At 38.4% G+C, this 23745-nt stretch overlaps 1 protein-coding gene across 1 annotated transcript; it reads left to right on the top strand.

The window, feature by feature from the left end:
- The first annotated feature begins 1940 nt into the window (after nucleotides 1-1940).
- Nucleotides 1941-23555, top strand: LOC103514064 (Bloom syndrome protein homolog). The gene is made up of 23 exons (XM_026827111.1): nucleotides 1941-2108; nucleotides 3692-3818; nucleotides 4017-4429; nucleotides 4744-4989; nucleotides 5177-5542; nucleotides 5739-5865; nucleotides 6065-6204; nucleotides 6592-6817; nucleotides 7513-8061; nucleotides 10179-10316; nucleotides 11432-11623; nucleotides 12308-12460; nucleotides 12756-12901; nucleotides 12951-12987; nucleotides 14304-14549; nucleotides 15764-15945; nucleotides 16446-16516; nucleotides 19807-19901; nucleotides 20128-20216; nucleotides 21405-21627; nucleotides 21990-22015; nucleotides 22696-22834; nucleotides 23352-23555. Exons 2-23 carry the CDS (start codon nucleotides 3734-3736, stop codon nucleotides 23516-23518), a joined length of 4056 nt encoding a protein of 1351 aa, XP_026682912.1. The 5' UTR covers nucleotides 1941-2108; nucleotides 3692-3733; the 3' UTR covers nucleotides 23519-23555.
- Nucleotides 23556-23745: the final 190 nt, after the last annotated feature.

Here is a 23745-nt window from a genome sequence, read left to right as displayed (position 1 = left end):
GAACATAGCAGATGTAAGTTTTACATCAAATACATCCCTACCGTGCTATCAAAATCCCGATTGAGTCCAAAATACAAGTTATTGTTCATTCATTCATTCATTAGGTAACGTGTTTGACAAATTACATCAAAATCGAACAAACCGTTTGAGAGTTATAGTGAAACAAACGTACAAATTGAAGAAAAAAAAATCGTACAGTTAAAACTTGACTCCCGGGTTCGATTCCCGCCTAGATTGAACTTCTAAATAGGTTCGTTCCCAGAACAGCTCCTACATTGTAAAAATGAAAAAAAAAAAAAAAAAAAATTGTGAAAAGTTTTCAAGTTTTTACAAGTTGTCGTGTATTGTATATGTTAGTTTAGTATTGACTGTTAGTATTGTAATTGTTACAGTTAAAACTTGACTCCCGGGTTCGATTCCCGCCTAGACTGAACTCCTAAATAGGTTCGTTCCCAGAACAGCTCCTACATTGACCTTTTCGATTTGGGGACGATAAGACCTCTATTGTTACAGTTCCCTCCTCTTTCAAACCTCTACAAAGACCATTACCTATGACCTTTTTTTTCTAGCTGATAAATGTTTAATCTCTTCACAGATGACCCCACAAGAGCTCCCCAAACACCTGAAAGTTCTGAAGACCCTAGAATACAACCGGGAAATGAGAGTTAATAATAAATAATAATAATAATAGTGCTTATTTATACTGCTCGCATAGGACTGAAAAGTCCCTTTACTCCAGCAGTAGGCTACTACTATTATTGTGGTCAAATTCTCAATTTATATTGAGGATAAAATTCCATACCTCGGCTGGGATTGAACCCACGCCCTCCTGTTTACCAGGCGAGCGCCTTGACCACTACACCACCGAGGCAGGTAACTACACCACCGAGGCAGGTAGGTATTTTAGCGAATAACCCGCGGTGTTACTTCAAAATAGGTATCACTTGGCGCTGGAAATGTTACATCTGATATCTTTTATTTTTTGTTCCAATTCTAATCAGCTCCTCAAATACAACATAACTGCCCTCATGGGCTGAGTGCCCCCCGAAATAGCATACGTGTTGTTCCGATTAACCGATTTTCGTTTTTTAACCTGAGTAATCTTTTGATATACGGACCTGTTTACATTCAAATTGCTCTTGTTGATGTGTTGCTAGCTGGTTGTGATTTGACTTTTTTTTTGCCGCGGAAAGATAGAATTCTTGAAAAGTGTGCCGCGGTGGCAAGAGCTTTAAGAAGCACTCTGCTAAGGTCTTCTCGTCCCGAAATCGAAGAGAGAAGGAAGACAGGATAGGAGAAAGCCCGCCGTTCCGAGAGCGAACATTATCCGTTCAGGATAAAATCCGCCCCAGGCGGGAATCGAACCTGCGGCCTAGCGCTTACAAGGCAGAAACGCTACCAACCAAGCTAAAACTAGGCTGGCTGATTTGACTTTAGGGAGTTTTACTTAACTTTTATCAACTGAAGTCTTCTGATTTTTTTTTGTCCTTTTGTCAGTCTCTTACAGCTAGGCAGCCCTATTGTACCCTTTGTCCTCTTGAATTTTTTTCCTTCAAGTCTTGATTCAAACAATTTATTATATCTATTTGACCTCAAATTAACTTTACCCAACCTGAGTGGGGTCGGGAAAAACCAGCGCAATCGATTGTCACCCATCCGAATTCTCACCACGCTCAAAGTTAATCCAGTATCCAGTGATCCATTTGGAATTTGGACTGTTCTGGGAAACGAAGCGAAGTACGAACGGTTGAATAACCGCCGCAAATTTGGCTTCACATTGAAAATATTTCACTCCTGTCCACACTTTCTGACATCCTTGATGTTTGAGAATATAGCACTTAAAAAAATCTCGAAGTGAGAAACTAGCCATCGCTTTGTTCAAAATAAAAATGGCGTTGGTATTTAGAAATGGTGGGAAAATTTGAAAAAAAAGTAAAAAAAAAAAGAAATGAAGAAAGAAAAAAATCAGATTATCAGAGTGGATTTTATTAATACTTTATGTTCAGTGTTCAACCCTTCTTCTACCAATTTTCTCAATAATCTGACCAAATGGCTCATACCGACTTCATTGGTCATGTCTTAGAAATACCCACATTCTGTAACCACTGGTAAGTTGTCCCACTTAAGACAGATACCGACTTCATTGGTCATGTCTTAGAAATACCCACATTCTGTAACCACTGGTAAGTTGTCCCACTTAAGACATAACCGAGACCACAGTCATAGCTTAGATTCAGATTCTAGTCCCAGCCATTAAAAGCTAGATAAGTTCTAGCCAGATAGGTGAAGATGAGACAATATTGTTTAAAATGAATGGACTAACTAGAGTCCAAGTGTCACATAGTAGGTAAGTACACTCTGGGTTCCATTCCTCAAGTGGGTTAGTTTACATGAGAGAAGGGTACTAGTTCAGAAGCCACAACAATGAAAAATTGCTTCAGAAAAAAGCTGTCACAAATGAGCGTGTTGGTAGGTGTTTTCTTTCTCATTGTCACGGCTTCTGAATAATTACTGTGAGAAGAACTCCAGATGAGTACTTACCTACTCTATCCTGGTGCTATACAATAAGAGCTATAAGTACAGTGGAACCTTGGTATAGCAATCTTTGTTGTAAAAAAAAAACACTTGATGTTACAAAAGAAGACTTGTTTTTGCCTGTTCAGAGGGCAATATGACATTTTACACCAAAAACTGTTTATAATAGTGAACAAATCAGCCTCCTCCATGAATTCTGTTATATTGAAGTTCTATTGTGAGTAGGTAAACCCTGCCATTAGGTAGGTTAGTCTTAAAAAAAAAAAGCTTTGTAGAGTTGTCAATGTAGAGCTGTAGACCATCCAATCAAATGCTTTGTTTCCAGATAACTCAAGAATCAGGCAGTATTGTTTACTGATACCTACCTCAATATGTTTCAACCAAAAAGTCCAGTTGTGTGTTCATTAAAATCTTCAACTAGCAATGTATTAAAACCGGCCGTGTCTTCAAGTTTTAGTTTCACTATGGAGGATCACAGTAGAAGCTCGACTTATAACAATGAAAATGATCCTGTTAATCGCCCTAGTGACTCTAGTAAGATATCAAATGTTTCTAAGGAACCCACTGGACGTGGTTCAATTTCTAGTACCAGTTTATCTCAAAGCAAAACTTCATCTAGTCGGGATATCAGATCGTTCTTTCAAGAGCCTTCACATGATAACACAGGTTAGGAGTATATCTGTTTAGAATAGAGATTTAGAAAATAAATAAATAAAAAAGAACGATTTAGATTAGAAGGGATAAGAACCCATGTCCTGGATTTACGCCCTGTCTATCAGGCGAGCATCTTGACCACTACACCACCGAGACAGGTTAATTACTATGTGTTTAGGTTTATTGAGATGAAATAAAAACCTTGTGTATAAAAACATTTCTTCCACAACACTCAACTGTATTCAACAGAAAGTAGTACAACAAGGTAAGTTATTTTTTGCAATATAAAAAAATAAAGATTTTACATTAAAAGTTTCATTAGCACCTAATAAGATATTTATGTACAGTTGTAAAAGCTTTGCCATGACTGATATACCTATCAATAAACTCAATAGATATTGATATTGAAGAATAAATCTGCCACTTCTACTCGAAAAAAAAAAGCTTTGTAGAGTTGTCAATGTAGAGCTGTAGACCATCCAATCAAATGCTTTGTTTCCAGATAACTCAAGAATCAGGCATTATTGTTTACTGATACCTCAATATGTTTAGACCAAAAGTTCCTGTTGTGTATAAAAACATTTCTTCCACAACACTCAACTGTATTCAACAGAAAGTAGTACAACAAGGTAAGTTATTTTTGCAATATAAAAAAATTAATATTTTACATTAAAAGTTTCATTAGCACCTAATAAGATAATTATGTACAGTTGTAAAAGCTTTGCCATGACTGATGTACCTATCAATAAACTCAATAGATATTGATATTGAAGAATAAATCTGCCACTTATACTCAGAATTTACTGACATTTCTCTTTTGTTTCCAGTCAATAATCTAAATCAAGAATCAACTGCTCAGACCAATAGAAACCAGAGTTCCAATTTTCAAAATGTCACGAGCAATACATCAAAGCCAAGCAGTTCAACATCCTTCAATTCTTACAAAGAATCTCCTAGTGTTAATGATACAAAACCTCTAGTAAATCATACTGCTAATCAAAATGAGAACAATTCCAGTGAATCTAATTCAAGAAGATATGTCAATAATGAAAATAGTCATCAACATATCACAGAAGAGAATAAAAATGAAACAAATTCTAAACAAAACAATAGTCTCTTCTCTACTCTGAAATTCCAACCGAAGAAGTCATTAGATAATTCAAAATCTTCCATCACCTCTAAGGAAACTAATTGCTCAACTGTTGGGGATTCTAATAGAAAAGAAAATGCAACAATTCAAGTCATCAACATATCACAGAAGAGAATAAAAATGAAACAAATTCTAAACAAAACAATAGTCTCTTCTCTACTCTGAAATTCCAACCGAAAAAGTCATTAGATAATTCAAAATCTTTCATCACCTCTAAGGAACCTAATTGCTCAACTGTTGGGGATTCTAATAGAAAAGAAAATGCAACAATTCAGGAGGAAGATGATGAGTATGAAAGTTTGTTTAAATTTAAACCTAAAATTTCTCTATCTAATAAACTTAACACAAGTTCAAGGAGTAACACATCAGGTGATTCAAACACTAGTAGAACCAATACTTCATAGGAGGAAGATGATGAGTATGAAAGTTTGTTTAAATTTAAACCTAAAATTTCTCTATCTAATAAACTTAACACAAGTTCAAGGAGTAAAACATCAGGTGATTCAAACACTAGTAGAACCAATACTTCAGTGCTTAATTCCAGTGAAAAACAAGTGAATAAAACTTCTGATTTGAACAATTTCGAGGATGATGATGATGAAGATTTCTTCTACAACTACAAATACACTCCCAAAAGTTCTCAACTCAATCTAGTAGAACCAATACTTCAGTGCTTAATTCCAGTGAAAAACAAGTGAATAAAACTTCTGATTTGAACAATTTCGAGATTCCAGTGAAAAACAAGTGAATAAAACTTCTGATTTGAACAATTTCGAGGATGATGATGATGAAGATTTCTTCTACAACTACAAATATACTCCCAAAAGTTCTCAACTCACAAGTACAGCTTCTAGTAAACCTCCAGATAATTTAAACAACTCAACATTATCCACAGGAAATGATGAAATAAGTGAGATTTCTGATTTTATCAATTCAACAGAACCTGGTAGGGTTTCTACAAACAATTCAAACACAACTCCTTCAAGCTCAACTAATTCAAATTCATCTCGTCCCAGTACAAGTAATTCAACGTTTAAATTCAAACCAAAAAGTCCAGTTGTGTGTTCATTAAAATCTTCAACTAGCAATGTATTAAAACCGGCCGTGTCTTCAAGTTTTAGTTTCACTATAGAGGATCACAGTAGAAGCTCGACTTATAACAATGAAAATGATCCTGTTAATCCCCCTAGTGACTCTAGCAAGATATCAAATGTTTCTAAGGAACCCACTGGACATAGTTCAATTTCTAGTACCAGTTTATCTCAAAGCAAAACTTCATCTAGTCGGGATATTAGATCGTTCTTTCAAGAGCCTTCACATGATATCACAGGTTAGTAGTAGAAGCTCGACTTATAACAATGAAAATGATCCTGTTAATCCCCCTAGTGACTCTAGCAAGATATCAAATGTTTCTAAGGAACCCAGTGGACGTAGTTCAATTTCTAGTACCAGTTTATCTCAAAGCAAAACTTCATCTAGTCGGGATATCAGATCTTTCTTTCAAGATCCTTCACATGATAACACAGGTCAGTGGTATATCTGTTATAAATAAAAAAGAACGATTTAGATTAGAAGGGATAAGAACCCACGTCCTGTCTATCAGGCGAGCATCTTGACCACTACACCACCGAGACAGGTTAATTACTATGTGATTAGGTTTATTGAGATGAAATAAAAACCGAGTGAGTGAATCAAATTTTTATTTGTTCCCTTCCGTTGTTACAGATACCTCAAAGAAAAGTACAGAGTCCCCAAAGAAAAGTTCCAGTGTTTCTAGTCCGACTAAAGAAAAACAAGATTCAGTACTCAAGAGAACCCTGGATGAAATTTGTGATTCTCCCTCATTTACTATGAACATAGCAGATGTAAGTTTTACATCAAATGTACATCCCTACCGTGCTATCAAAATCTTGATTGAGTCCGAAATACAAGTTATTGTTCATTAATTCATTAGGTAACATGTTTGACAAATTACGTCAAAATCGAACAAACCGTTGGAGAGTTATAGTGAAACAAACGCACAAATTGAAGAAAAAAAAAAATCGTACAGTTAAAACTTGACTCCCGGGTTCGATTCCCGCCTAGACTGAACTTCTAAACAGGTTCGTTCCCAGAACAGCTCCTACATTGTCCTATTCGATTTGGGGACGATAAGACCTCTATTGTTACAGTTCCCTCCTCTATCAAACCTCTACAAAGACCATTACCTATGACCTTATTTTCTAGCTGATAAATGTTCAATCTCTTCACAGATGACCCCACAAGAGCTCCCCAAACACCTGAAAGTTCTGAAGACCCTAGAATACAATATCCTAGACCTGTGCTTCCGATTATTTACCAGTGCTACTAAGATAGATTTCAGTAAGAGCAAGTCTGCTTTCGACATGGTAACTAGGCTGAAACTGACTCGGAATAAACTGAGGGCGAGGATTAAGAAGATGGAAACTCAACAGGCGACAGCGAGTAAAAATCAGAGTGGTAAGTAATGGGCTATTGCAATCTCGTCTGAATTTGAGGTTATTTACAAGTCAGATAATTATGTAATACCTAATTTGTAGATTTTTTTCTTTGCTTACACCGTCCAGCAGTCTAGGACGCTTTACGTTCCTTATTAGAACTCACCAGCTAGACATAGCTGCCAGCTACCAGTTGTTGGTGAACAAGTCGGATGAGTAAAAATCAGAGTGGTAAGTAATGGGCTATTGCAATCTCGTCTGAATTTGAGGTTATTTACAAGTCAGATAATTATGTAATAATTTGTAGATTTTTTTCTTTTTTTCAAATTGTATTTCGGAACCTCTTTTGCATTACTTCAAGGTACATTTCTGTTTACATCCATGCCTATATTGCATATTGCATATCTGGGAATAGGGAAATTAGGTCAGAAAATTTCCGCCTCGGTCGAGATTCGAACCGAGCACCTCCGGTTTAAGATTCAGTCTTCTTAACCACTCAGCCACAGAGGTGGGCCCCTCCCAACCTTATAGAATCGAAGTTTTTTCCCGGCCTTTACGTTTCAATCTTGAGACCATCATTAATGAAGCGTGCCGGGAGGCGCGCGAACGTCAAGAGTTCGAAGCGCCGCCCGGCCTATATTAACACGAAACAGAGTTTCATCGTTTTTCGGCATTTTTACGTCTAACACTAATATTTTCTCCTCCTTTTATTTACAGGACTAAACACATCGAACAACCACACCTCAACTTTCGCCAACAACACATTTGGATCATCAGATCCCTATAATAGCACAGACAATAACAACAGTACCTCGTATACTAATCGAACTAGTGACTGGGGTAGTACGAGTACCAATGAATGTGGTAGTAAGAGCAACAGTGAATGGGATAGTAAATTCGATCATTCCTTCGAAACAAACCAGGCGTCGAATTTTGGTGCCGAGTACAACTCTCGTTTCGGTGATCACACGAGTAGTGCTGCAAACGCCAAGGGAGTCGTGCCTAGCGGCTCGTTTTACAATCAAAGTACTTCCACGCCTGCTCGAGGGAGTGAAGTGATCTCAGCATCCAGTCTATTGAAAGATTATTACAGCAAGAGTCCGAAGAAAGTTTCCGCTGGGAAAGCACTGTGCGCGCCTGCTACCTCGTATAATAGTGCTTCCTCTGGGTCAACTGGTAGAGGGAGCAATGAAGATAATACACCGCCTAGCTTTATGAGTGAGGAACAGATTCTACAGCATAATGAGACGACGAAACAGTATGGAGGTAATGTGCAGTTATAGGGTGTTCATTTGATAATGATGCTTTTATTATTATTATTATGAGTAGTCTGTGTTGTAGCATGTCCAATGTCCAGTGTCGATAGTATGTCCTTTTCCTAAATGGACAAGAAAGAAAGAAGAAGAGATTATATATTTTTAAAAACATACATGAACAATCTGCCAGCCTCTGGCTGGTTGCCAAATAAGCACAGAATACCAATTAATCATAGGATATTTGTCTTCAATAGGATTTTCTTTCTAATCACGTAGATTTCTTGTCACACATGATTATTTTCTAATCACGTAGATTTCTTGTCACACATGATTATTTTCTAATCACGTAGATTTCTTGTCATACATGATTTCTTGTAGAGTTTATCCTATACATGGGTTATATAAAGAAGGAAAGATCTATGATTAGGTTAAATTTGTGAAGTACTGACTGTGTCATAGCATATGGACGAAGCTGGACGTTCCGAAAACGAACCTTATCTGTTTAGGATAAAGTTCGCCATGGCCGGGAATCGAACCTTCGACCTAGCTCCAACAAGGCAGGAGCGCTTTCTTCCTAGCTAACTAGACTGATTAATCTATCTTCATATCAACTTACCATTTTATTGTTTTCCATCAGAGAGCAAAGTTGTAGCGATCAGCGCCTGCTCGAGGGAGTGAAGTGATCTCAGCATCCAGTCTATTGAAAGATTATTACAGCAAGAGTCCGAAGAAAGTTTCCGCTGGGAAAGCACTGTGCGCGCCTGCTACCTCGTATAATAGTGCTTCCTCTGGGTCAACTGGTAGAGGGAGCAATGAAGATAATACACCGCCTAGCTTTATGAGTGAGGAACAGATTCTACAGCATAATGAGACGACGAAACAGTATGGAGGTAATGTGCAGTTATAGGGTGTTCATTTGATAATGATGCTTTGTCTTCTTTTTTTTTTAAGTTTTGTGGCAGAATTTCTAAGAACACGAAATTTTTCCAATGTCAAGCAAGCGATCTAGACAATATTTTTTGAATGAGATCTTTCTACAAACAGTACTGCTTATTATTTTAAGCTTAATCTTAAATGAAAATCACTAACTTGTGTGTTCCCCCAAAGAACTTTGATAGAGAGAACTATAACAATTGTGGTCTTACAATCTAGAAATCGAATAAAAGGACAGGATAGGAGAAAGGATCAGTTCTGACATGAGATGTGTGTTTCTCACCTCACTATACCATCTTATTTAATGTTAAGTTTTGTGGCAGAATTTCTAAGAACACGAAATTTTTCCAATGTCAAGCAAGCGATCTAGACAATATTTTTTGAATGAGATCTTTCCACAAACAGTACTGCTTTTTTAATGAAAATAACTTTTTTAATGAAAATCACTTTTTTAATGAAAATCACTAACTTGTGTGTTCCCCCAAAGAACTTTGATAGAGAGAACTATAACAATCGAGGTCTTACAGTCCCGAAATCGAATAAAAAGATAGGATAGGAGAAAGGATCAGTTCTGACATGAGTTGTGTGTTTCTCACCTCACTATACCATCTTATTTAATGTTGTCACATAGTAGGTAAGTACACTCTGGGTTCCATTCCTCAAGTGGGTTAGTTTACATGAGAGAAGGGTACTAGTTCAGAAGCCACAACAATGAAAAATTGCTTCAGAAAAAAGCTGTCACAAATGAGCGTGTTGGTAGGTGTTTTCTTTCTCATTGTCATGGCTTCTGAATAATTACTGTGAGAAGAACTCCAGATGAGTACTTACCTACTCTCCTGGTGCTATACAACAAGAGCTATAAGTACAGTGGAACCTTGGTATAGCAATCTTTGTTGTAAAAAAAAAACACTTGATGTTACAAAAGAAGACTTGTTTTTGCCTGTTCAGAGGGCAATATGACATTTTACACCAAAAACTGTTTATAATAGTGAACATCACTTTTTTAATGAAAATCACTAACTTGTGTGTTCCCCCAAAGAACTTTGATAGAGAGAACTATAACAATCGAGGTCTTACAGTCCAGAAATGGAACAAAAGGACAGGACAGGAGAAAGGTTCAGTTCTGACATGAGTTGTGTGTTTCTCACCTCACTATACCATCTTAGTAAATGTCCCCCCCCGATTTCATTGCAGGTTTCGGGTTTGATCATTCAGAACAACTGCAGAGTGTATTCAGGAGAACATTTGGTCTTCACAAGTTTCGGCCTAATCAGCTGGAAACTATTAATGCTGCCATGTTAGGTCATGACTGTTTTGTACTTATGCCTACAGGTAAAAGTTCTAGTTTTAAGAAGTACAGTTTGGAATGATGGGTTTGATATCCCGAGTCGAAAATTCATGGGATTCTCTTCATAAGGATACCTATAAGAGATGCATAAAGTTTAGGAAGATTCACGACCTCCCTGGTAAAATACACATGTCCATGATAGATAAATATGGGCTACACGATGAATTGTATTCAAATTTCTAGCAAAGTTGATGAAATTTCGTGCCTTGACTGAAATTGAACCCACTCCTTCCTGACTACCGGGCGATCTTCACCACTACAATATCGAGGTAGGTTTACGCTGACTTGGGGTTTGATATCCCGAGTCGAAAATTCATGGAATTCTCTTCATAAGGATATAAGAGATGCACAAAGTTTAGGAAGATTCACGACCTCCCTGGTAAAATACACATGTCCATGGTAGATAAATATGGGCTACACTGTTAATTGTATTCAAAATTCCCAACAAAGTTGATGAAATTTCGTACCTTGACTGGAATTGAACCCTGGCCTAATCAGCTGGAAACTATTAATGCTGCCATGTTAGGTCATGACTGTTTTGTACTTATGCCTACAGGTAAAAGTTCTAGTTTTAATAAGTGCAGTTTGGAATGACGGCTTTCATATCCCGAGTCGAAAATTCATGGAATTCTCTTCATAAGGATATAAGAGATGCACAAAGTTTAGGAAGATTCACGACCTCCCCGGTAAAATACACATGTCCATGGTAGATAAATATGGGCTACACTATTAATTGTATTCAAAATTTACAACAAAGTTGATGAAATTTCATACCCTGACTGGAATTGAACCCACTCCTTCCTGACTACCGGGCGATCTTCACCACTACAATATCGAGGTAGGTTTACGCTGACTTGTTGTCACATAGTAGGTAAGTACACTCTGGGTTCCATTCCTCAAGTGGGTTAGTTTACATGAGAGAAGGGTACTAGTTCAGAAGCCACAATAATGAAAAATTGCTTCAGAAAAAAGCTGTCACAAATGAGCGTGTTGGTAGGTGTTTTCTTTCTCATTGTCACGGCTTCTGAATAATTACTGTGAGAAGAACTCCAGATGAGTACTTACCTACTCTATCCTGGTGCTATACCGGTGGTTACAGGTGGCGGCAAATCCCTATGTTATCAACTCCCTGCTCTCCTCTGTTCCGGTGTCACCATAGTGATATCACCACTAAGGTCCCTCATAGTGGATCAAACAGAGAAGCTCAAATCCCTGGATATTCCTGCTGCTTACATACTGGGGGATACGGACGGAACTCTGATCTTCAAGGATTTGGCACAGAAACAACCACGTGAGTTAAAACCCAGGTCTAGTTCAATCCTGAGTCCTGGTTGTGAAATGATTTTCGTAGTGATCTACTTTAGGAATTGTTTCCTAAATTAGACTCGTGTGGTCTGTGTCGTAGCAGGCCTTTCATCAGATGGGCGAGAAGAGGTACAATTTTACTTCGAACATCGCAATTCCTAATCAATCCCATGGAGAAAAATTCTAATAACCAAATCAAATAAATTGATTAAATTTGCACTTCTTCTTTTTTGGAGATCTCTTCTTTATTCCTAGATTGAATTCTATCCTGTGCTTATACATTCAGTTATGTACCACTGCTAAAGCTTCACATACCACTGCTAAAGCTTCACATCAACCCACCTACCTACCTGAGGTGTGTGTTCCCGTCTACAGGTTTTCAATCTACATATATTATTCTACATAGATTTGATTGAGTCCATTTACTATCTGTTCTCCGTGTGCTATGTCCTGTTTTTAATGTCTGCACCCATGTTTTCTATTCTATTATTTTCAATTCTACAGGTTGAATACCATGGATTTCGGCTTTGGATCTTGATGGTTCGAGTCCAAGTCATGCCATAAAATTTTACCGTAGTTTATTGATTGGAGAACGAAATTTGTGGCTAGGATTTATTATTTCATGTTTAACACAATATTTCATTTCCTAATTCCCAGGGCACTGTATCAGTGAAGGATGTTACAGAGGAGTGTATAGCCATAGTGAGAACAGTGCAGGATATCTGTGGGTTACCAGGGGAGGGAGGATGGAATAAGAACTATACATATACTCACATAGCAGATATATTCAAGGGCAGTGCCAACAAAAAAGTGATGGATTGTGGTAAGTGTTGTTTTTTCATCCCAAAATCGAAGAGAGACGGACGGGATAGGAGAAAGTCAGCCGTTCCGAGAACAAACTTCCTATGTTTAGAATAAAATCCAACCTGGGCGGGATCGCTAACCTCCAACCTAACTAGACTGGCTTCATTGATTCTATTAAATGATTTTCCTTATATTATTTGTAAACCACCTTTTTAAGGTGCTGTCGTTTACAGGGTGTATCATAAAGCGATGTTAAACGTGATACACCCTGTCTAAGTAAGTAGTTATTTGATTTTATGCTACTCCTCTTTCAGGTCATGATAAGCTTCCACTACATGGTAAAGGCAAGTCGTGGGATAGAGTGGACATAGAACGTCTTATACATAAACTAACACTGGAAGGATACCTGGTGGATGAATTAGTTACTAATCAACTGGAAATAGTTAACGCTTATATTAAGGTAAGTAGTTGAAGAACTCCTTTTATTAAGAACTGCAGAATTCACGCAGATAAAAAAAGACTTCTATTGGACCCTCGAATCGGACCGTAAGGGTACAAACCCTCCATGAAGGTTTTGCTGTGAGGGAAAATAACTAGTGGTTCAGTAAACACTGTAGAACTCACTCGGAAAGAAAGATTCGTATGGAGCTCTTTAAAGTCTGATGTAGTCCAAAATCTAATGAATACACAAACTAACACTGGAAGGATACCTGGTGGATGAATTAGTTACTAATCAACTGGAAATAGTTAACGCTTATATCAAGGTAAGTATTTGAAGAACTCCTTTTATTATGAACTGCAGAATTCACGCAGATAAAAAAAGGACTTCTATTGGACCCTCGAATCGGACCGTAAGGGTACAAACCCTTCATGAAGGTTTTGCTGTGAGGGAAAATAACTAGTGGTTCAGTAAACACTGTAGAACTCACTCGGAAAGAAAGGTTCGTATGGAGTATGGAGCTCTTTAAAGTCTGATGTAGTCCAAAATCTAATGAAAAAACTGACATTATGTGTTAAACACTTGAGGCCAAATTTTATTAAAATCGGACAAACTGTGTAAGATTTATGGTGAAACAAACAAACAAATTAGAGAAATTTACTTCATATGTTCAAACATATCTTTCCTCCTTGGCCGAGTGGGTATCACACTAGGCTTGCACGCAGGAGGACCGGGTTCGATTCCCGGCGGGGCCGAGGTTTTTTTGGCTCTGTGCTTGAAGTTCGGGGTGCACTCACCCTTGTGAGGACAATTGAGTAGCTACTTGATTCGAGTAGCGACCAGTGGCGACATTACTAGTGTAAAAAGATTATTGAAATATGGAAATTGATTGCAAAGGAAGCGACCAGTGGCGACATTACCAGTGTAAAAAGATTATTGAAATATGGAAATTGATTGCAAAGGAGGCACTTTGTAATGTTGTGATATCCACAAAAGTTGTGAAAAAGCTCCGCTAAATAATTTGAGAGATTTTTGAGATTGATCGGCGTTTGTTATGGAAGGTTCGGGAAATGGCCCTATCCTATCCCTAAGAAAATTCAGAGTTTTAAAATTCCAAGCCGTTCATTTTTTTAGGAGGTTTGACAGAGGGAACTGTAACTCCTAAGGTCTTACCGTCCCGAAATCGAAGAGAGAAGGAAGTCATGATAGGAGAAAGCCAGCCGTTCCGAGAATGAACCTTATACCATCAGGATAAAATCCGCCCCGAGCGGGAACGGTACCCCCGGCCTAGCGCTTACAAGGCAGACGCACTACCAACTAAGCTAACTAGGCTGGCACATTTATTTTCTTTTCAAATACCTACGTATTCTGCATAATATGTAATAGAAAGTCGTGTGATGTTCACACCAGATTTTTAATTAAGGAATTCTTCGTTTCACCATCTTATATGTATTTGATTATTTTATATTTCAGGTGGTATGTGCTACCATAGCGTTCGGAATGGGTGTGGATAAACCTGACGTCAGATTTGTGGTACATTATTCCCTGCCTAAATCTATAGAGGGATATTATCAGGAGTCAGGCAGAGCTGGTAGAGATGGTGATATATCACATTGTATTCTATTCTACGCCTATCAGGATGTGCTGAGACAACAGAAACTCATAGCTAGTAAGTATACTCTCTAATATTGTTTGTATTCTATTCTACGCCTATCAGGATGTGCTGAGACAACAGAAACTCATAGCTAGTAAGTATACTCTCTAATATTGTTGAAAACAGTGGGACCTTAGTTTTTGCTGACAGCATGATATAAATAAGAAAACAGTAAAGAGTTCACATTGTATTCTATTCTACGCCTATCAGGATGTGCTGAGACAACAGAAACTCATAGCTAGTAAGTATACTCTCTAATATTGTTGAAATAGTGGGACCTTAGTTTTTGCTGACAGCATGATATAAATAAGAAAACAGTAAAGAGTCTGGCTGGGGAACTTTCAACAGGGAGGATACCAGCCTGAAATATCAGCAAAAGCAATAACCCTAGCTAGGGCTGATTGAGAGGCTGACGAAAAACACCGACCTCATTTCAGGCCCGGTCTGTTCGAAGCGCCGCCCGGCCTATATTAACACGAAACAGAGTTTCATTGTTTTTCGGCATTTTTACGTCTAACACTAATATTTTCTCCTTTTATTTACAGGGCTAAACACATCGAACAACCACATCTCAACTTTCGCCAACAACACATTCGTGCTAAGAAATGTCCTACGGAACTATTTATTTTTCTTTGAGATTTATATTTTGAGCAGTATAAATGAGCACTGTTACTTAATATAAAAGGAAGAAGAAGAACACAGCAAAGTATCTTCTCTGAACGTTCCGCCATGGTTGTAGTCCTCAAGATCAAGAAGTTTTGGGTTCGATCCAAGCCGTGGTATGGATGGGGTAGTACGAGTACCAATGAATGTGGTAGTAAGAGCAACAGTGAATGGGATAGTAAATTCGATCATTCCTTCGAAACAAACCAGGTGTCGAATTTTGGTGCCGAGTACAACTCTCGTTTCGGTGATCACACGAGTAGTGCTGCAAACGCCAAGGAAGTCGTAACTAGCGGCTCGTTTTACAATCAAAGTACTTCCACGCCTGCTCGAGGAAGAAGAAGAACACAGCAAAGTATCTTCTCTGAACGTTCCGCCATGGTTGTAGTCCTCAAGATCAAGAAGTTTTGGGTTCGATCCCAGCCGTTGTATGGGGGTGCTAAGAAATGTCCTACAGAACTATTTATTTTTCTTTGAGATTTATATTTTGAGCAGTATAAATGAGCACTGTTACTTAATATAGATGACCATTTCTTTGACTCGAATCCCGTTATCTCTGTCATCAGTCAGCGATGGAAACCGCGAGACGAAGCAGGTCCATAGGAGTAATCTACAGCGCATTGTATCATTCTGTGAGAACACTACAGACTGTAGACGTGCACTGCAGTTGCATTACTTTGGTGAGAAGTTCAACAGAGAGGCATGCCAGGCCAATGAAGACACGAGATGCGATAACTGTGCTCGAGTGGTGAGTAGTCTGTGTTGTAGCATGTCCAATGTCCAGTGTATGTCCTTTTCCTAAATGGACAAGAAAATATAGAGTTTATCCTATACATGGTTTATATAAAGAAGGAAAGATCTATGATTAGGTTAAATTTCTGAAGTACTGACTGTGTCATAGCATACGGACGAAGCCAGACGTTCCGAAAACGAACCTTATCTGTTCAGGATAAAGTTCGCCATGGGCGGGAATCGAACCGTCGACCTAGCCCCAACAAGGCAGGAGCGCTTTCTTTCTAGCCAACTAGGCTGATTAATCTATCTTCGTATCAACTTACCATTTTATTGTTTTCAATCAGAGAGCAAAGTTGTAGCGATCAGCGTGATGGATTTCGGATTTGGATCTTGATGGTTCGAGTCCAAGTCATGCCATAAAATTTTACCGTAGTTTATTGATTGGAGAACGAAATTTGTGGCTAGGATTTATTATTTCATGTTTAACACAATATTTCATTTCCTAATTCCCAGGGCACTGTATCAGTGAAGGATGTTACAGAGGAGTGTATAGCCATAGTGAGAACAGTGCAGGATATCTGTGGGTTACCATGACGGGTTTGATATCCCGAGTCCAAAATTCATGGAATTCTCTTCCTAAGGATATAAGAGATGCACAAAGTTTAGGAAGATTCACGACCTCCCTGGTAAAATACACATGTCCATGATAGATAAATATGGGCTACACGATGAATTGTATTCAAATTTCTAGCAAAGTTGATGAAATTTCGTGCCTTGACTGAAATTGAACCCACTCCTTCCTGACTACCGGGCGATCTTCACCACTACAATATCGAGGTAGGTTTACGCTGACTTGTGCTCGAACTAACACCTCCTAATCCCCGGTGGTTACAGGTGGCGGCAAATCCCTATGTTATCAACTCCCTGCTCTCCTCTGTTCTGGTGTCACCATAGTGATATCACCACTAAGATCCCTCATAGTGGATCAAACAGAGAAGCTCAAATCCCTGGATATTCCTGCTGCTTACATACTGGGGGATACGGACGGGACTCTGATCTTCAAGGATTTGGCACAGAAACAACCACGTGAGTTAAAACCTAGGTCTAGGTTCAATCCTGAGTCCTGGGTGATATCACCACTAAGATCCCTCATAGTGGATCAAACAGAGAAGCTCAAATCCCTGGATATTCCTGCTGCTTACATACTGGGGGATACAGACGGGACTCTGATCTTCAAGGATTTGGCACAGAAACAACCACGTGAGTTAAAACCTAGGTCTAGCTCAATCCTGAGTCCTGGGTGTGAAATGATTTTCGTAGTGATCCTAAATTGGACTCGTGTGGTCTGTGTCGTAGCAGGCCTTTCATCAGATGGGCGAGAAGAGGTACAATTTTACTTCGAACATCGCAATTCCTAATCCCATGGAGAAAAATTCAAATAACCAAATTAAATAAATTGATTAAATTTGCACTTCTTCTTTTTGGAGATCTCTTCTTTATTCCTAGATTGAATTCTATCCTGTGCTTATACATTCAGTTATGTCTTATGTACCACTGCTAAAGCTTCACATCAACCCACCTATCTACCTGAGGTGTGTGTTCCCGTCTACAGGTTTTCAATCTACATAGATTTTCTACGTGTGCTATGTCCTGTTTTTAATGTCTGCACCCATGTTTTCTGTTCTATTATTTTCAATTTTACAGGTTGAATACCATAAGCGTTAACGAAATCCTAGGGTAGAAGTACTAATTTATAACTACAATTCAATTCCCCAGGTATCAAACTCCTCTATCTGACCCCAGAGAAGATCGCATCGTCCGCTCAGATCGGCTCGCTATTCTCCTCTCTCTACTCCCGTCATCTCCTCGCCCGGTTTGTTATTGACGAGGCGCATTGTGTATCACAGTGGGGACATGACTTCAGACCTGACTACAAGCGTCTAGCACAACTGAGGCATGAATACCCTGGTGTGCCGCTAATGGCGCTCACAGCTACGGCAACACCACGAGTACGTAATGATGTGCTGCATCAGCTGGGCATTGAGAAGACGCAATGTAAATGGTGAGTCACTCAGTGTAAATGGTGAGTCACTCAGTGTAAATGGTGAGTCGATGAAATTTGGTATGCTATCCCGGTATGGTCCAAGGATGCACTGTAACCAATTTGGTAAAAATCGGACAGTCACTCATCCAGATATCAACCAAAGTCAATGTTGCTTCGAACTTCGAAAAAAAATCGAAATTTTTACTTTCTATTCATACTTTATATGATTCCTTATTACACGGGGAGTATTTTAAGATATAAAATTTTTGGACTTGAAAAAAATTCCAAAAAAAAAGTTCGGCCCGGTCTGAGCACGGGAAGAGCCGAGGAAGAAGAAGAACACAGCAAAGTATCTTCTCTGAACGTTCCGCCATGGTTGTAGTCCTCGAGAATGTAAAGATCAAGAAGTTTTGGGTTCGATCCCAGCCGTGGTATGGGGGTGCTAAGAAATGTCCTACGGAACTATTTATTTTTCTTTGAGATTTATATTTTGAGCAGTATAAATGAGCACTGTTACTTAATATAAATGACCATTTCTTTGACTCGAATCCCGTTATCTCTGTCATCAGTCAGCGATGGAAACCGCGAGACGAAGCAGGTCCATAGGAGTAATCTACAGCGCATTGTATCATTCTGTGAGAACACTACAGACTGTAGACGTGCACTGCAGTTGCATTACTTTGGTGAGAAGTTCAACAGAGAGGCATGCCAGGCCAATGAAGACACGAGATGCGATAACTGTGCTCGAGTGGTGAGTAGTCTGTGTTGTAGCATGTCCAATGTCCAGTGTCGATAGTATGTCCTTTTCCTAAATGGACAAGAAAGAAAGAAGAAGAGATTCTATATTTTTAAAAACATACATAAACAATCTGCCAGCCTCTGGCTGGTTGCCAAATAAAAGTACAGAATACCAATTAATCATAGGATATTTGTCTTCAATAGGATTTTCTTTCTAATCACGTAGATTTCTTGTCATACATGATTATTTTCTAATCACGTAGATTTCTTGTCATACATGATTTCTTGTAGAGATCTATGATTAGGTTAAATTTGTGAAGTACTGACTGTGTCATAGCATATGGACGAAGCTAGACGTTCCGAAAACGAACCTTATCTGTTTAGGATAAAGTTCGACATGGCCGGGAATCGAACCTTCGACCTAGCCCCAACAAGGCAGGAGCGCTTTCTTCCTAGCTAACTAGACTGATTAATCTATCTTCGTATCAACTTACCATTTTATTGTTTTCAATCAGAGAGCAAAGTTGTAGCGATCATGACGTGCACTGCAGTTGCATTACTTTGGTGAGAAGTTCAACAGAGAGGCATGCCAGGCCAATGAAGACACGAGATGCGATAACTGTGCCCGAGTGGTGAGTAGTCTGTGTTGTAGCATGTCCAATGTCCAGTGTATGTCCTTTTCCTAAATGGACAAGAAAATATAGAGTTTATCCTATACATGGTTTATATAAAGAAGGAAAGATCTATGATTAGGTTAAATTTCTGAAGTACTGACTGTGTCATAGCATACGGACGAAGCCAGACGTTCCGAAAACGAACCTTATCTGTTCAGGATAAAGTTCGCCATGGGCGGGAATCGAACCGTCGACCTAGCCCCAACAAGGCAGGAGCGCTTTCTTTCTAGCCAACTAGGCTGATTAATCTATCTTCGTATCAACTTACCATTTTATTGTTTTCAATCAGAGAGCAAAGTTGTAGCGATCAGCGTGATGGATTTCGGATTTGGATCTTCCTTTAATTTGATATATAGGTCGACCAGGTTTGGATAAGTCCTTCTATGGGGACAGACAGACTGACTGACAATATCTGTGGGTTACCAGGGGAGGGAGGATGGAATAAGAACTATACATATACTCACATAGCAGATATATTCAAGGGCAGTGCCAACAAGAAAGTGATGGATTGTGGTAAGTGTTGTTTTTTCATCCCAAAATCGAAGAGAGACGGACATAGAACAGCAATTAAAAATTGAATTTTCGACCTTTTAAAGCTACTTTTTCGGAGTTTTGACCTCAGATTCGGATTTTTCACAACTTTTAACGTAGGAATCGACCTTTTATTAATAATATTTTCCCGATTCCAACTCCTCCATTCAAATATCGTGGCTGGCTAAATTCCAGACTGTAAAATCAGTCTATGAAATCTCATCTTCTCTACCTCTACCTAGTCCGTTCCTATCAGAGTTTCTATTTCTTATATTCAAGGGCAGTGCCAACAAGAAAGTGATGGATTGTGGTAAGTGTTGTTTTTTCATCCCAAAATCGAAGAGAGACGGACAGGATACGAGAAAGTCAGCCGTTCCAAGAACAAACTTCCTATGTTTAGAATAAAATCCAACCTGGGTGGGATCGCTAACCTCCAACCTAACTAGACTGGCTTGATTGATTCTATTAAATGATTTTCCTGATATTATTCTATTTCTTTCTATCTTCCTTCATCTAGCTATCATGCATGATTTTACAAATATCTTTTTCATGATTTTATAAATCTATTATGAATTAATTAAAGGGGATTTAGCTAGAAAATCTCTAAGAGGTTAACGTGTTTTAAAAATAGATAAAATTAATTGAATTTATTTTGCCTGTTGAAGACGCAAGATGTAGCTTCTATTTATTTGTACCTGAATAAAATTTAATGTAATAAGCGGTCAGTCACCGTTTGTTTATAAATAACGAGTACAAATTTTTGTCGATGGTGGGATTCGAACCCGGGACCTTCTGCGTGGCAAGCAAGCGCGTTACCACTGGACCAACCGTGCTCCCCAACAGTCTATGGAATCTCATCTTCTCTACCTCTACCTAATCCTAGTACAAATTTTTGTCGATGGTGGGATTCGAACCCGGGACCTTCTGCATGGCAAGCAAGCGCGTTACCACTGGACCAACCGTGCTCCCCAACAGTCTATGAAATCTCATCTTCTCTACCTCTACCTAATCCGTTCCTATCAGAGTTTCTATTTCTTTCTATTTTCCTTCATCTAGCTATCATGCATGATTTTACAAATCTCTTTTTCATGATTTTATAAATCTATTATGAATTATTTAAAGGGGATTTAGCTAGAAAATCTCTAAGAGGTTAACGTGTTTGAAAAATAGATAAAATTAATTGAATTTATTTTGCCTGTTGTAGACACAAAATGTAGCTTCTATTTATTTGTACCTGAATAAAATTTAATATAAAAAGCGGTCACCATTTGTTTATAAACACAGGATCTCCTGGGCGTTTATTATACTGGTGGTGTCTGGGGACTGAAAATAGGAAAAAGCCAACTTATTACGATTAATGAATTTATTTAATTTAGACATCCTTTATAAATATCATCTTACTTGAGTTATGTTTAGCCATTGATACATAATTACATACAATAGTATCAAGTTCTTCTTCTGAGATTGATATCTTTCTATTTTCAGATTGGCCCTAAAGCCCATCTGCTTCTGAACAACACATCCGGGATCAAGATTATGTTCCCATTCGGGGATAAGAAGCCGCGAGTGTCGACTAGTGGAGCAGGTAGCTCAACCGGTACCAGTAATCGTCCCCAGAAGATGAGTGCCGAGATTAAGAAGATCCATGATGATTGCTATACAGAGTTGATGGATACTGTGAGGAGCTTAGCTAATAGTATGGGGATTGGTGCTTCAGCTGTGTTGAATATACAGGTTTGTCTTGTCTCACTACTCTTTACTAGCTTTTTGTATCGTGTTTAAAGGATGAAAATGATAATAATAAAATTCTTCGACAATTTCGAACCCAGAACTTCGAATTGCAATCTTCTAGGGTTTTTAGTGACGAGGGTTTTACACCTATGAACGTCACCCACCCTGAGTGGAACCGAGAAAAGCCAGCAGCATTGCCCCGATGGTCACCCACTTCGGTATCAACCGCGAGCAACGTTGCTTAAATGATCCTTCATATTTAAAGTGTTGGGAAAATGAATGATTGCTATACAGAGTTGATGGATACTGTGAGGAGCTTAGCTAATAGTATGGGGATTGGTGCTTCAGCTGTGTTGAATATACAGGTATGTCTTGTCTTGTCTCACTACTCTTACTAGCTTTTTGTATCGTGTTTAAAGGATGAAAATGATAATAATAAAATTCATCGACAATTTCTAACCCAGAACTTCGCATTGCAATCTTCTAGGGTTTTTAGTGACGAGGGTTTTACACCTATGAAGGTCACCCACCCTGAGTGGAACCGAGAAAAGCCAGCATTGCCCTCACGGTCACCCACTCCGATATCAACCGCGAGCAACGTTGCTTAAATGATCCTTCATATTTAAAGTGTAGGGAAAATGGCCTAATAGTCAACTCCAAGCATTTGAAAACAACTACGAACATATTTAAAATGTCGAAATATTTTAAAATTGGCCATTTTTCCATTATACATAAAAACTTGATATAGCTTTAGAAGCTAAAAGGGTTGTCCATCACATATTCTTGAAGAAATCTCGTATTTTTCTAATATGGTTTTATTTGCAGGCGGTACGACTAATATCACAGAACTTACCCAAAATGACCTAATAGTCAACTCCAAGCATTTGAAAACAACTACGAACGTATTTAAAATGTCGATATATTTTAAAATTGGCCATTTTTCCATTATACATAAAAGCTTGATATAGCTTTAGAAGTTAAAAGGGTTGCCCATCACATATTCTTGAAGAAATCTCATCTTTTTCTAATATGGTTTTATTTGCAGGCGGTACGACTAATATCACAGAACTTACCTGAGTGTGAAGAAGACATGCTGAAGATTGAGGGTGTTACTAAGGCTAACTTTGATAAATATGGCAAGGAACTACTGCATATCAGTCAGCAATATGCAGGACAGAAACTAGGTACGTATAAGTCGGTCGAATTATAGAACGAAAACGAACCAAAGGGAGTTCTGAGTTTTAACTCGCTCATTTTTATGGTAAGTCGGTCGAATTATAGAACGAAAACGAACCAAAGGGAGTTCTGAGTTTTAACTCGCTCATTTTTATGGTTTTTTCTTTAGTTTGTCAGTTTATTTCAACACCTATACGTATTTCTCAAACGGTTTATCTGATTTTGGCAAACGTGTTCAGTACATTAATCCAATTTCCTCATCTAGGTAGGTACTATTTTTCTATTATAGTTTATTTTTTTACTTTTTTTGTCTCCCGTGGCTGCATATGTCTTCTGAGATTCCGTCGATGTATGTGTCTATGATAAACTACCTAAGTACTTACTATTATTATTGTTTTATCTCCCTCCTCTAGCTCTACAATGTATGGAAGATCCAATGGAAGAGGATCATCTGGATTCATTCTCTAGTTTTGATCAAGCCGGATTATCTTCCCCCTATATTGTTTATTATTTCTTCTCCTCTAGCTCTACAATGTATGGAAGATCCAATGGAAGAGGATCATCTGGATTCATTCTCTAGTTTTGATCAAGCGGGATTATCTTCCCCCTATATTGTTTATTATTTCTTCTCCTCTAGCTCTACAATGTATGGAAGATCCAATGGAAGAGGATCATCTGGATTCATTCTCTAGTTTTGATCAAGCCGGATTATCTTCCCCCTATATTGTTTATTATTTCTTCTCCTCTAGCTCTACAATGTATGGAAGATCCAATGGAAGAGGATCATCTGGATTCATTCTCTAGTTTTGATCAAGCCGGATTATCTTCCCCCTATATTGTTTATTATCTCCCCCCTCTAGCTCTACAATGTATGGAAGATCCAATGGAAGAGGATCATCTGGATTCATTCTCTAGTTTT

This window comes from Diaphorina citri, unplaced genomic scaffold (assembly GCF_000475195.1).
Source record: "Diaphorina citri unplaced genomic scaffold, Diaci psyllid genome assembly version 1.1 scaffold1075, whole genome shotgun sequence".
NCBI classification, from domain to species: Eukaryota; Metazoa; Arthropoda; class Insecta; order Hemiptera; family Psyllidae; genus Diaphorina; species Diaphorina citri.
Note: the sequence above shows the minus strand (reverse complement) of the source record. Positions and strands in the feature narration are given on the sequence as shown.

Coding starts and splice junctions, on each gene's coding strand:
- LOC103514064 (XM_026827111.1), top strand. CDS start 3,734: ATGTTTAGACCAAAAGTTCCTGTTGTGTATAAAAACATTTCTTCCACA. Junction 12,902..12,950: donor TAGTTAACGCTTATATTAAG/GTAAGTAGTTGA, acceptor GAATTCACGCAG/ATAAAAAAAGACTTCTATTG. Junction 19,902..20,127: donor CAAGAAAGTGATGGATTGTG/GTAAGTGTTGTT, acceptor CTGTAAAATCAG/TCTATGAAATCTCATCTTCT.